The 13760-nt window shown below is 52.7% G+C and overlaps 1 protein-coding gene across 1 annotated transcript; it reads right to left on the bottom strand.

Moving 5' to 3' along the window:
* Positions 1-1181: 1181 nt before the first annotated feature.
* PRPF19 (pre-mRNA processing factor 19) lies at positions 1182-12106 on the bottom strand. The gene is made up of 16 exons (XM_004264170.4): positions 11864-12106; positions 10101-10250; positions 9842-9918; positions 8736-8877; positions 8579-8652; positions 8367-8429; positions 7442-7483; positions 7240-7314; positions 6848-6923; positions 6645-6754; positions 5076-5231; positions 4768-4837; positions 4449-4534; positions 3894-4064; positions 3642-3747; positions 1182-1742 (listed from the first exon to the last, which is right to left on the bottom strand). The coding sequence occupies exons 1-16, from the start codon at positions 11880-11882 to the stop codon at positions 1645-1647; spliced, it is 1515 nt and encodes a 504-aa protein (XP_004264218.1). The 5' UTR covers positions 11883-12106; the 3' UTR covers positions 1182-1644.
* Between the last annotated feature and the right edge of the window lie 1654 nt (positions 12107-13760).

The raw sequence follows: 13760 nt of genomic DNA, 5'->3' as shown, positions 1-13760 counted from the left end.
TACTCTTTTCAAATCACAAGAAATACCCCAAATTGGCTGAGGATACATAAAATTACTATCGTCACACATCGAGCCACACCTTCAAATTGGTACTACTTAGGTTGGCAAATGTAGGAAAACTTCCAAACGCTGCCTTACCACTCCACTCTTGGAAAGTTACCTGTAAGAACTAACCTAAGTTAGCAAAAGGCTGCATACTTGAAGATGCTCACTGCACACTGTTTAAAAACAGCTAAAACTCTGGGACGTTTTCCAAAAGGCAAGTTCCATGAACACCAGGGGTTACACACACATACACAGAGGCTCTCCTTGTCAAGTATTTATGAGGAAACTGGGTCAAAAAGTTAAATGGTTTCTTTGCTGCAGGAGTTTCAAGGGTTTTACTAGCTAAGAGGCATTCTGACCCTCCTAGAAGGCCACACGGCACGGACCCAGCGAAGCACACGCAGAGGGCTCTGCTGTGTCAACATGGACTGCTATGCTTTCACCCCACCGCCACCCCAAGGGGACACCCCATTTCTTGGCTCCCCTCCCTGGCACGATTCCTTACCTACAATCACTGCCTCCCACTTTCTCACTTCTCTCTCGCCCCAACGCTCTACTGGGACCACTCTTCTTAAGGGTACTGATGAGCTCCCAGCGCCACACCCAGTGGCGCCGCACTCCGGCCACACTGGCCTCCTTCCCCTGCTCCACGCACCTTGACCATTCCATTCCAGCCTTAGGACCTCCCCTCAGTCTGCAACACTCCACCTCCCCTTTAGCTCCCGTCAATCAGGCTTCAACTTAAGTGTCATCTGCAAGAGGCCGTCCCTGACCGCCCAAAGCAGCCGCACTGACCACCCTCATTTCCCTAATTAAATAGGGCATTCGCTGACCTTTTGCTTATTTACTGTTTGCTGGCTGTCTCCTCGGGACCAGTTCTATTTCAAATCTTCAAACACCAGAGTTACAGAAACCCTTCTGATTCAAGCTAGTCTGGGACAGATGTTCTGTCACCTCGGACTAAACGGCTGAGGAATCCCTCCTGGCGTGCCGGCAGCCCCTCAGCCCTTCCCCCTCCCTTCCAGGTTCGCGTGGGAGCCAACCCCACGAGGCAAGTGACGTGAGACCCTATGAACACAAAGTCAAGGCCTGCAGGGACGGGAAGAGTCATTCCGGCAAGTGGCTTGTAGGCTTCTTTTTGTTTTTTTATTTCCGTTGTGCAATTGAAAAAAAAAAAAGAACGATGGGCATCCTGGTGGCCAGAGTCCTCCTTGGTGCCCCTCCCCTTGACTTTCCCTGCTACAGACACACAGAGGAAGGTGGCTGTGTTGGTGTTTTCTTTTTTTAATGAAAACTAGATCGCTGCTTACAAAAACCTGCTGAGCCCTCGGCCCAGCCCCTTCACAGTTCCCGTGGCTCAGCCTCACCCCGACTCTGCCCCACGGCTGCTCCCAGCGGGCCCGGAGGCTGCACGGATGAGGGTGTCCATGCCACCGCGGCTCTCAGCCCGCCGCCCGGACCAGAGGGAAATGATGCGAATGTCCCGCCCCATACACCCCCCACCCCCCAGTAGTCTCTTTTTCCCCTGTCCCCACCCCCCACCCCTAACGCTACCCCACTACTGAGATGAGGCCCAGCCCCTGTGAGGAGGGCCGGGGCCTACAGGCTGTAGAACTTGAGGCTCCTGTCCATGCCTGTTGAAGCAATGAACTTGGCGTGGTGCCCAAAGGCCACCCCCGTGGTCAGGCCGCTATGCTCTGTGGGGAGAGACAAGAGACAATGGTGAGGAGGCTTTTCTTCCTCGGGGTCTCAGCACTGACCCCTGATGATTCGCTCCCAACCCATCCAGTCCTCCTCCCCCGTCAGTGTTCCTCATCCTGCGGGCCTCTGCCCGTATCGACCTCCCCGTGGCCTGTCAACCCCCGAGGCCAGGGCTCTAGTCTGACCCGCACAGCACTGAGCTCCAGGGCCTCACTCGGTGCTGGCCCACGGCAGGCACTCAGGTTTTGTGGCTGGGCTGAGTGGAACGCCAGTCTCCCCCACCTAAGCTTTTGGAGCAGCTACAACTCGGCTCTGCTCGGCTCGGTTCAAGTCCGAGAACTGACTGGGAGCTAGGCTGGTTGGTATGTATTTAGTTCTGACTCCCTGTGTGTAACTGGAATATTCTATCAGCTGGTTCTAGCTCATGGGGTTAACTCCAGGAAACTTGGGCCCCTGGCGCAGGGCAGGGCTGGGGCAGGGGCAGAAGAGGCTCGGGCAGTTCATGGGCATCAGTGCAAATTCCTAGGATCACAGCCGGCCCACCAGCTCCCCACTACAAAGCCACCCTGTGCTTCCAGCCCTCCACTCCACCTAACTCTGCTGCAAACCAAAGCACCAGGGCCCAGTGAAGGTTAAAACTCGTGGGCCACACAGTCAGGCCTGGCCACCTCTGGGACACACACACCGAGGAGAATCTGGGGTGGGAGAAGGTGCTTGTGCCCTGCCCACAACCTGCTAATGAGGACAAGAACTTCATCAACAAAGACAACAGCAGCCGCCGTTCACCCAGCTCCTGAGGGTGCAAGAGGCACCCTGTCACCGTGCAGGCGCCTCCGCAGCACCAGCTGGCACAACCTGCAGTGTCAGAACGCCCACTGAAAGATGAAGAAACTGCAGCTCCAAAGGGCAAGTCACATACCCGAGGCCACACGACTATGAGGCTGCCAACCCTGCTATCCACTGTCTCAGCATCTCACGCTCGTTTTCTCTAGTACTTAGCACCACACTTAAGTAATCACTGGTGAAGTCACTCTACATCTGCCTTCCCAAGCTGACCAGAAATTCCGTTAGTGCAAACACTGGGCCTGCCTTATTTATTGCTCTAATCCACCGTGGACTAAGACACAATATTGAATGATACAGTAGCACATCCTTCCTATGTGCCAGACACTGTTCTAAACACATACATCTATGTGTATTGCTATTCTGTATTTATACGTTTACACGTTATGTACATTTGTATTTTATACGTTTATATATTTATATAAACTCTTCTAAACACATGTATATATATAAACTCAGCTAAACCTCACAACAACCCCACTGGGTATGTACAGTCCTCCCCTGGTATCTGAGGGGTGCTGGTTCCAGGAACTCCTGCAGACACCAAAATCCACAGACGCTCAAGCCCTTTATATAAAATGGTGTAGTATTTGCATATAACCTACACACATTCTCCTACATACTTTAAATCATCTCTAAATAATTTATAATTCCTAACACAACATAAATTCTATGTAAATAGCTGTAAATATAAGATAAATGTTATGTTAACAGTTGCCAGTGTGTGGCCAATTCGAGTTTTGCTCTATTTTCGACCCACAGGTGGCTGAATCTGTGAAGGATCAACTGTACTATTATCTTTCTCCAGAGAGGTTAAGTAACTTACCCAACGTCACACAGATTCAAGTGGTAGAGCCAGCATTTAAAGCCAAGCAGTTTGACTCTTTGAGTTCATTGTCTTAGCCATTAAACTCTATTGCCTCAGATAGTGATTAAAAGCGGCCTTGGCAAATGCAAGCTTACCCCTAGAAATTCCTAACACAGTGAGATCTTCCCACTTTCCTCTGGGCCAGGGCACCCAGAGACCTCAGCATCCCAGGGCCAGCCTCTACCTGTAAAGTGAAGAATCTCCGTCCACTGTTTGCAGATGTAGATCTGGACATCCGTGCCCCCAAGGGCCAGGTAAGTTCCACTCTGGTCAAAGATCAGTGACTTTACCTGCCAGAATCAGGAGAGAGGTCACATGAGAGCAGCAACTATGAGCAACTGGGGATAAACAGAGGCAGTTTAGAGTAATTCAGTGAATAACCAACAAATGAGGAGGAGAGACGACCAAGAGAGCTGGGGGGAGGGAGGGGGCGCACCTCAAAGTTGTTATCCAGCTGCAACGTCTTAAAGTTCTTAAGTTTGCGCAGATCCCAGAGCTTGACAGAGGAGTCATCAGCCGCCGTAGCCAGGTAGTAGCCGTTCTCGGAGAAGGCGATGCTGGTGATGGGGCCCGAGTGGCCAGGGAAGTTGGCCACGTTGGTGCGCTCCTACAGTTGGGGGGCAGGGAGTACAATGTCACCCACTGGTCAGGGGGAGAAAATGGAGCTCATCAAAGTCCTCCTTCTGAGATGTCCTCTTCCATCCTTCAGGGAGGACAACCAGCAGAAATAGCAGGGGTGGTGCCCAGCCTGGGGCCCCCAGACCACACCTACTGTCACACACACACACACACACACACACACACACACACACACACACACACACACACACACACACACACACACACACACACACACACACACACACACACACACACAGCCACTGTCCACTCTTGGGACACCCCTGGGGCCAGGTACCATAAACACTTCACCACACTGCACAGTTCCAAGAGCTCCAGCCCTGGGCCGCAGATGGAGGTCACCGCGTCCTACCTTCAAGTCCCAAATCTTGATCTGAGAGTCCATGGTTCCTGTCCCGAAAATGAGTCCGTCAGGGTGGAACTGCGCACAGGTGAGGGCTGCGGAGAGGGAGACAGCCGTGCGTCAGCGCCCCAGGGGAGACTAAGACTAAGTGCAGCCAAGGCAGGCTCCTCGCTCTTCCCACTGCTCACCGGGCTGGCGCCACGCCTGGCTCTCAGCAGGTACTGGTGGTTAAGTGTGTTTTTAGAACAAATGAGCAAATGACTAAATAAGACATTAAAATACACAAAACACAGCAAATGAAGAGCCCAGCGCTTCTGAGGCAACTTACAGCAGCCAGAGGTTTCATCGGTCACCTTGGTGAGCACACGTCCTGTCTGGATGTCAGAGAAGGCCCAGTACTGAAAACACAGAGACAACGGAGCCAGTAAGACAGTGGGTCCCCAGGTTCTGGTGGCCCCTCAGGAAGGCAAAGACTCTAGGCCGGCAGACCCTGGCAAGGCCAGCCCCTCTTGGTAGAGGGAACATTCTCCTTGGGGTTCTGCGGAACCGGCTGTGGTTTGGTAAGATGTTCCCTCCTCCCAGGATATAGGAGTTTGGGGACCAGGAGCCTCTTTGGGGCCCTGGCTGGGACCACACCTGGTCATCAGAGGAGCTCAGGAGATAGTCACCAGTGGCGTGGAGGCTGAGGCCTGTCACAGCACTCTCATGGGCCCGAACAACCTGTACACAAGAGGCGTTCGGAACAGACCAAATCCTGATAGTGGCATCTGGCGAGGCGGAAAACACCAGCTCCTAAAAGGAACGCAAGGAGACAGATGATCACAGACAGAGAAGAGATGGACCACAACCATCTTACAAAAGAGGGCTCAGGGGCTTCCCTGGTGGCGCAGTGGTTGAGAGTCTGCCTGCCGATGCAGGGCACGCGGGTTCGTGCCCCAGTCCGGGAGGATCCCACATGCCACGGAGCAGCTGGGCCCGTGAGCCATGGGCGCTGAGCCTGTGCTCCGCAACGGGAGAGGCCACGACAGTGAGAGGCCCGTGAAGAGGGCTGGGGACAGCCACAGCCCTGCCCTGCCTGGAACCACCCATCCGCCCCTACGATGCCTAAGAGGACCCCAGGGTAAATGCTATTAGAATGGGAAATTAAGCAGCCTTTGGCCAACGGCGGGAGGCCCTGCCATCTAGTGGTAAAAAGGATAACTGCACCAGAGGGAAATTTCCCACAACCCTTTTCCAGGACCAGAGAAATGTGGCTTAGTGCAATTGAGAAACTGAATTTTAAATTTCAGTTTACTTAAATAGTCTGGGGTGGCACAGGTCTGAACAGTACCAGGCCCGGAAGGGGCTGCAAGGGCATGTTCCAGTGCATCCCACACTTAAGGATTCCGGGGGCAAGTTAGCTCCCAGAAAAACTTACGTGGTGTCACCAACCAATTATTTTGGTTAGTTAGGACGTTAAAAACTATAAGGTAAAACCAACTACCATCTTCCATCAATGCACTTGCATGAGAGAAATAACATTAACTCGCAGTAAGCAGGAAAACAGTGCTTCAATTGGAACATATCTAGTTTAATGAAAAGTTCACCATGTTATTTTTCTCTTTCTAATTTCCTTAAAGGTACAGAGAAAAGACTCTGGGAAGAGCTGATCCATCCAGCCACTTGTTCTACAGTCCCAAACTGTCCTAGACGTAAAAACTCAAATCCCATGTCATTAATGTGGTCAAACGAGCTGCTTACCCTCTAAAGCAGCAGCTCTCCGTCTGTTTCAACCCACACCCCTTCAGCGGTTAACGTCGCGTTTCCACCCTCAGCCTGGAGGACCGCAGGAAGACAGACCCCTCTGTCCTCCTCAGACACACGAGGCAAGACCCTGCTGAGCTGTACTTCCTACAGTCTGTGTTATAAACACTGCAGGGTGTCTCCCTCCCTAGCATAACACATTTCAAGGAATACGCTCTCCAAACTACACAATTCCTCTCTCCCCCGCTTTGAAGGCCACGCCTCAGGAGCTGACACAGAGCAGAGGGCAACCCCGCGACCCCAAGCCCAGCCCCTAACTGCCTGCGCTGGAGAGTCGGCACTCCTTCTCAGGCCCGTGTCACTTCACCAAGGAGGCAACGGGGTGGGGGTCTGGTCCTGGGCCCCTAAACCACTGAAACAGGGCTCAGGAATGAGGGCTGAGGGTGCTAGGAGAGCCCTTACCTGGGAAGGGTGAAAGACCACGCTGGTGACTTTCTTGGTATGGCCTTTGAGAGTGGCCAGGATTTGCTCAGAACTCTTGTCGAAGACGACGACATTTTTATCTGCCCCACCTGAAGAGGACCAAAATGAGATCCAAAAATGCGTCAGGCCCACCCAAGTCCCTCTGCTGAAGAAGGTACTTTTGTCCCCAGGCCCGCTCTCACCAGTGAGGATCTTGTTGGTGTCGGAGGGGCAGAGGTCCAGGGCAAGGATCCCGGGAATGCTAGCACTGTGCAACCCCTGTGCAGAGAGAGCCACATCAAACCCAGTCACGGCCGAATCAAGGCAGGCCACAAAGCCGCCCAACTGCCCCGGCCCCGGCCCCCGGGAACATAAGTGACTCCTGTTCCTCATCCACTGCACTTGGACTTCTGCCTGGATGCAGTCAGTCCCTCATTGGCTATTGGGAAAGCCAGAGCTGGGCAGGAAGAGAAGCCTGACAACTCAGCAGCCAAGACTAGAAACGGGGCAGGGCCAGAGGCCACGCTGACCTGCCCCACCCCAGAAACAGCCTGGGAGAGCCGTGTCTCCAAGTCTGCAGGACTCCGCCACTCACCACGTGGGATGCCACCTGCCGGTATTTGCTGAGCTCTTCCGGCTTCACCAGCTCCTCAGGCACAGTCTTCCCTCTCTGAGAGAAAGAAAAAGCCCCCCAAGAAAAGAGGGAGTGAGTGCAGGACTCGGCCATCCCCCCTCCTCCTAAGGGGCCAGCCACGTCCTCCAGGCCAGCTCCCGCCCCTGACCCTGGGAGGACTCACCTTCTTCCGCTCTGTGGTTAGCACAGTGGCCTTGTCTTGAAGCTGGGGAAGAGAGAGGGGAATAGGCTCAACGTGAGACAAATTATTTTGCCAGGAAAACAACACGGCGAATGCTGTCACATCTACGCTTTCACGAGCATCGCCAGGAACTCATCACCTGCCGAGCTCTGTGCTAAAGGCTTCTGCGCACGATCTCTGTTTACTTTCGTTCCAACCTTATGAAGTGGGTGCTGATGACCCTATTTCACAGAGTAGGAAACTGAGCCTCAGAGAAGTGAAGTCACTTGCCCAAGGCCAGAGGCAATAAATGGCACGGTTCCCAGACCACGCCTGCACCACTAAGATGAGAGCTGAGATGCATGCTGACAACGTGAACGGCTTGGAAAAGACACACACTATCAACTCGTACTAAGGAGGATCCCCTGAGTATAACAGAGCACTGGACTTGGACTCAGGGGCCAGCTCTGCCTCTTGTGAGCTGTGCCTTTGAATCTGAACCTCACATTCTTTACAGATTCTTCATTTGTAAAATGAAAATGATCACTCCTGTTCTGTCTCCCTCAAAAAAAAAAAAAAGAAAACGTGTAACAAAATGTTTTAGTCTGCAAAGAACCGTAATGAGAGCAACAAACAGTACTTAAGAGTAATCAAAATCTTTAAAATTCCCACAAGTCTATAAAGCAGGTACCATTATCCTCACTTTAGAAGGCAAATTAGACACAGGACTGGTTAAGTCAGCCCAAGGTCATAAAGCTTATAACTGGTGATATCAAAACACAAAGCCAGGCAGCCTAGTCGGAGTCTGTGCTCTGTACCGCTCGACTTCATCTCCAAATGGATGGGATTTTTATTCGTATTGGACTCCAGGCAGATAGTGAAAAGGGAGGACCCATCAGCCTTCCCACCAAGTGAGAGCACGACATACCTTCTGAATAATCTCGGGAGTCATTCCCACCAGCTCGCCCAAATCCATCGGCTCGCCTGCACCCTGAAGAGCAGAAAGGTGAAGGTGAGGAGCACAGAAATGCCAGAGAGCCTTGCAGAGGAGGGCTGTGTGAGCCACCGTGCGCGTGTGCGCATACACACACACATACACACGTGTGCGCGGGCTGCTGGCGAGGTTGGGGGGACACTCACCACAACACTAGGCTGGGAGCTCGGCACAGCCTGGGGCACGATGAGACCAGCCTGCGGTTTCAGGGTAGCCAGAGCTGGGAGAGAAGACAATGTCAGAAACAGGCTATTATAAAACAGGCCCAGCCCAGAGTGGGGCATGGCAGGCGAGAGGCTCTACCTTCTCGGGCAGCAGTGACTTCCTTGGTGAGACGGGCGATGACACGGCAGGCGGCATCGTGCTGGTACAGAGCGTGGGACAGCTCTTGGCGGGTGGTCTGCAGCTGCTGGCGCAGGGTGAAGCTGTGGAGCATGACTGCGTCCTGGGAGAGGGAGATGCCACTGAGGGGGTGGGGGAGGCGCGAGGAGCACCCAGCAGAAGAGTCAGCCCTTGATAAGAAGACTAGACCAGTACCGGTGACCCAAGCAAGATCTGAGTAACTCTGAACGCTTTGGGAGATGCCCCCGAGCTCCTACGCACGCCAAACCCTGGGCACACAGACAGGAGTGGGAGCCAATTCTTTCCCATTCCCATCTTCTCTAATTTACCGGCACATCTCAGATGTCGTGCCGTCACCTTGTCAAAGGGAATAAAAATGCTACAGCTGCTATTTATTGATTGCCCTCACTGCGTCAGGCACTACGTCAGACAATCCTCAAGATGTAGTCGTTCATTCACACTTTAGAGCACCTACTATGTACCTGGCGCTGCTCTCAGTGCTGGGGCTCTACTGATGAGTAAAATAAGCCCCTGACATCATGAAGTTTATACTCTAATCTTATTCTAATTCTCCCCAAACCCTGAGAGACAGGCACTAATCCATGCCATACGGTCAGGAAAAGCAGGACTTGGATACGAGCAACTTGCCCAGGGACAAGGCAAGTGGGCAAAGAACAAAGCGTGGAGCCCAGATCTGTGTGAGGTCAAGAAGCAGGCTCCTCTTCTGCTCTCACCCTCCCCTCAAAAGAGAAAGTAATGCTCCATCCCTCCCACCCCCACGTCCTAATCCAGTGATCCCTTCTTCTTTTTTTTTTTTTTTGCGGTACGCGGGCCTCTCACTGCTGTGGCCTCTCCCGTTGCGGAGCACAGGCTCCAGACGTGCAGGCTCAGCGGCCATGGCTCACGGGCCCAGCCGCTCCGCGGCATGTGGGATCTTCCCGGACCGGGACACGAACCCGTGTCCCCTGTATTGGCAGGCGGCCTCTCGAGCATTGCGCCACCAGGGAAGCCCCAGTGATCCCTTCTTTTCAAGTGGGTAAGATACCAGTTCTCTTCCAGGGCCTTACCCATTCGTCCTGCAAGGCTTTCAGAATGGCGGGGATGCTGGTGGCTGAGGGAGGCTTGGGCCGGATTGGGTGAGCAACTGCCAAGAGAGGGAAGGTGGATGTGAAAACCCACAGCCCAGGGCGCTCTGCCCCTCCCCCGCTCTTCCCCTTCAGCCTGCACTAACAGACCACCGTCCCCTCCCTGAGCCCGCGGGCACCCCCTCCCACCCTCCCAGGCCCCGGGCTAGGACGGCCCTGGACTGAGGCCGCCAGCAGGCACCTTTGATATCGATGAGCTGCTCCTCGGACAGAGGCTGGTTGTTGATGGGATCTGTGCCATTCTCTGCAATATACTTCTCAATGAGCCGCCGCTCGTAGACGTGATTAGAGACAGGGGACACACACGGGTGCTCTGGTACTTCATTGGAGACTGCGGAGAAAAGGCAGGCAGTGAGCCTGGGGTGGTGAAAGGGCCACAGGGATGCTCCACCTACTGCTGGCCGCCACAAGACCACACGTCCCTACACTCAGCTAACAGCAATCAAGACGTGACACCGAGCCAGTTTCGGACGGTACCCAGAACATTTCCCAGCCACCTAACTAGCTTCTCCATCAGTCTCCTGACAGGCAGATAGTCAATAAATAATTATTACAGGACTACTAAAGCCAGGCACCTAGAGAGCAGTCAATAGTCCCCGCCCATCTCATTTTTGAACAAAGATGCTTAGGCACCCATTATACCGCAGGACAGAGAGATACACACGAAGCCATTCAAATCTCAAACTAGAGCCTAGATGGATTCTCAAACAAAGAAATTACAAAGCGATGTACCAAGTGCTATGACAACAAAAAGCACTTACATGGTGTTTACTAGGTGCCAAGGGCGACTGTAAACATTCTCCACTGCTTAACTCATCCTCACAACAACCCCCAACAGAGCTATCATTTACACCCCTCGAGGATAGGGATTATAGCTGGTCTCTGCCTTCCAGAACAATGCAGATGCCCAGCGGGCACTCAGTAAACATCTACCCGATGAGCAAATGACAGGAAGGATGGAGCCGGGAAAAACAGAAAAGATCTTTCTCAAGGTTCAAACAATGAATGTGAAAATACTTTGCACACCGTCATCTCTTTAAGGCGTAAGGTTCCTTTTTCTAGTCACATTTCCTTTCGCTCCTTCTTCCCTTTGTATTGGATTTATGGAGAGGTTCTGAGAAGAGTAAAGGGCTTGAGAGTTAGGAAGCCAAGAGAGAGAAAAATGAGAAACTAATACCCGGATGAACAATGAGAATGCAAAACCTCTGCACGCCTCAATAAAACACCTAAAGGAAAAACAGGACAAGGCATTTGAAAAGAGCATGGATTCAGGGTCAGAGAACCTGGCTCCATCATGCAGCTCTGCCACTTACTAGCTGTACTGTTTTACAAAAGCCACATTCTCCTTGAGCCTTACATCCTTATCTGTAAAACCAGATGTTTATTTCTGCTTCGGAGAATTCTTATGAGGATATAACGAGATCACAGTCTTGCAAGCGCGCTGTAAACCAACAGAGACCTGGCTTCCAGCCCTGTCACTGCCTCTAACCTACTGTGCGACTTCTGCAAATTGCAGAAGTTCTGCCTACCCAAGCGAGGCGCCTCAGACAACATCCAGTGCCAAGGCCTTCATTTTGCAGATGGGGAAACTGAGGCCCGCATCCCTGCGCCAGCGGAGGCGGATCCTGCACAAGCCCTAGGGTTTCCTGTTTCCCCTGCACCTGCTCCCCTCTATCCAGGCCTCAGTTCCACTGCGCAAACGAGATGGGTGGCCTCAGTGCTGCCTGCGACAATACGCTTGAGGCGTTATGTAAACTGTGAAGCGCAGCGCAAATGCACCTCACACTTAAGAAGGAGGACCCCCGGGCTGACAGGCCGCCGCCCTGCCTCCCGGGAGCCCCATTTTCACCTCCGCCCCAACCCCGGCGTCGCAGCGGCCCGCATATCCTCCCGCTCGGCTCTCCGGCCTCCTGCGACCCGAGATCGGCCGCAGCCAATACTCACTAGAGCAGATCAGGGACATGGCGCCGTCGCTGCGTTCCAAGGCTCCTCACACCGGGCTCCGGGATCAGCTTCCGAGCCTCCGCGGGCCACTTCCGGTTCCCCGCTGCTTCCGGCACGCTCCGCTAAGAGCGGGGAGCAGCCCCGCCGAGCGACGCTCGCTTAGAGCTTCACGTGGGACCGCAACCGGTCGCGCGCCTCAGCCTCGGGCACTTAACGGAAGCTGCCCTTTCCCAGAATGCAATCGGGCAGGAAAGGGCGCGCCAGGAACTACTCGGCTATTTCCGGGCCCTCTCGGCTCGTTCCGTAAAGCGCTCCCAGGGGATAGGAAAGGAGATCCGAAACTACATTTCCCATGATGCAGTGGGACTTTGAAGCCAATCAATTCAGCGACACCCTTTTGAGACCGGAGCTGGCGGGGACCGTGAGACCGTAGTCTTGCAAAATTTGGTGTATGCGAGAATTTCTTAACGAACTTCTTAAAATGCATCTTCCTGGGGTCTGCTTTAGAGAGTATGCGTTGTCAGTGCGTGCCCCACGTGATTCTCGGGCAAGTGTTTCTCGGAATACGCTTTGAAAGACCCAGTGAAGTAGGCGCAGGTGCAGATAGGTAGAGAAACTAACACTGGCCAAGAAACTGTTCTGGTCTTGCCTCTACTACCAATTTGCTGTGTGATTTTGGGCAAGTCCTCATCTTCTGCTCATCCACACTGGCCTTTTAAGTCCTCAAACTTACCCACTCTGGCTGGTTCCAGTTATGTTTGCCCAGAACACTTTCCTCAACTCCCTCTCTTCTTTCCCTCCCCTCCCATCCGCTCCAAAGTAAACTCAATCACACCTTAAATGGTACTTCCTCTGGAGCGTCTTTCTTGACCCCTGACTGAATTTTAGTCACGGTGCCCTGTAATTCTCCCCTGAGCCACTCTGGATAACTATAATCATTTAATTATTTAATTATGTACAAGTATCTGTTTGCTGTCTGGGTTCTCCGCTAGGCCATAAAGTCCGTGATGGCAGAAACCATGATTGTTCCGGTCACTCTTGTTTCTCAGAGTCTAACACGGTGCCCAACACAGAGCAGGAACGTCATAACTATTGTTGGTTGAATAACAGGCTGCGTGACAGGTCAGGCATCGGAAGTACTTGGATGTGGTAGGAAATAAAATGGATCCGTTTAGAGGGGACCTTGAACCTGAGGTGGTTAGACTTGATTGGGTTCACAGCCGGACAGCAGATCAGCTATGGAGTGATAACCACATTTCCAGAAGATTCCTCTGGAAGACATTAACTGGATGGGTTGGAGGGGGAGAGAGAAAGACCCAATAATTCATTTGTTGGACAAATTTATTGAGTATCCACTATGTGCTAGTCAGGCTCTGTACTTGATACTGGGGATAGCACTCTGAGCAAAACCAGAGGTGTCCCTGTGCTGGGGAGCTTATGGCTGTGACAGAAGATGAAGGAAATGGGGAGTCATTTCAAGCCTTCTGAGTTTCAAAACAAGCCCCTCAGGGAATAGAAAGGATTCGGGGCAATTGATTTTGGAGTAACTATTACAGGTGAGAACATGATCTCAGGTTCCTCCCCACTGCCCCCAGTCTCAATCTCCCCACAAAGGAGATAAAGATTACCTAAGGCTGGGAAGGAAAGAGGTGGGGGAATGGGCTATATGCATAGCTGTCAGTGGGTTCTTGAGACTGGAACTCTATGCCCTGCTCCCCCAGGCCAAGGCTGCTGCTCCTTGGGAAGCAAAGGTACACATTGGTCAATAACCCAGAAGCCCCATTTCCCAGGAAGATTTAGTTGCAACCTGTGTGGACAACTGACAGAGGATTAACCAGGACAATGCAGCTCAAACAACTAAGAGGATTAGGTGAATTCTTCCCCTCCACCCTTTGGC

This window comes from Orcinus orca, chromosome 8 (assembly GCF_937001465.1).
Source record: "Orcinus orca chromosome 8, mOrcOrc1.1, whole genome shotgun sequence".
NCBI classification, from domain to species: Eukaryota; Metazoa; Chordata; class Mammalia; order Artiodactyla; family Delphinidae; genus Orcinus; species Orcinus orca.
This window is presented reverse-complemented; position numbering and strand designations above follow the sequence as displayed.

Bases quoted from the DNA above. Each gene is read 5' to 3' on its own strand.
- PRPF19 (XM_004264170.4), bottom strand. The intron at 6,924-7,239 runs GTGAGTGGCGGA...CTCTCTGCACAG, and splicing joins GGCAGGTGGCATCCCACGTG to GGGTTGCACAGTGCTAGCAT. The intron at 1,743-3,641 runs GTAGAGGCTGGC...CTCTCCCCACAG, and splicing joins GGAGATTCTTCACTTTACAG to AGCATAGCGGCCTGACCACG.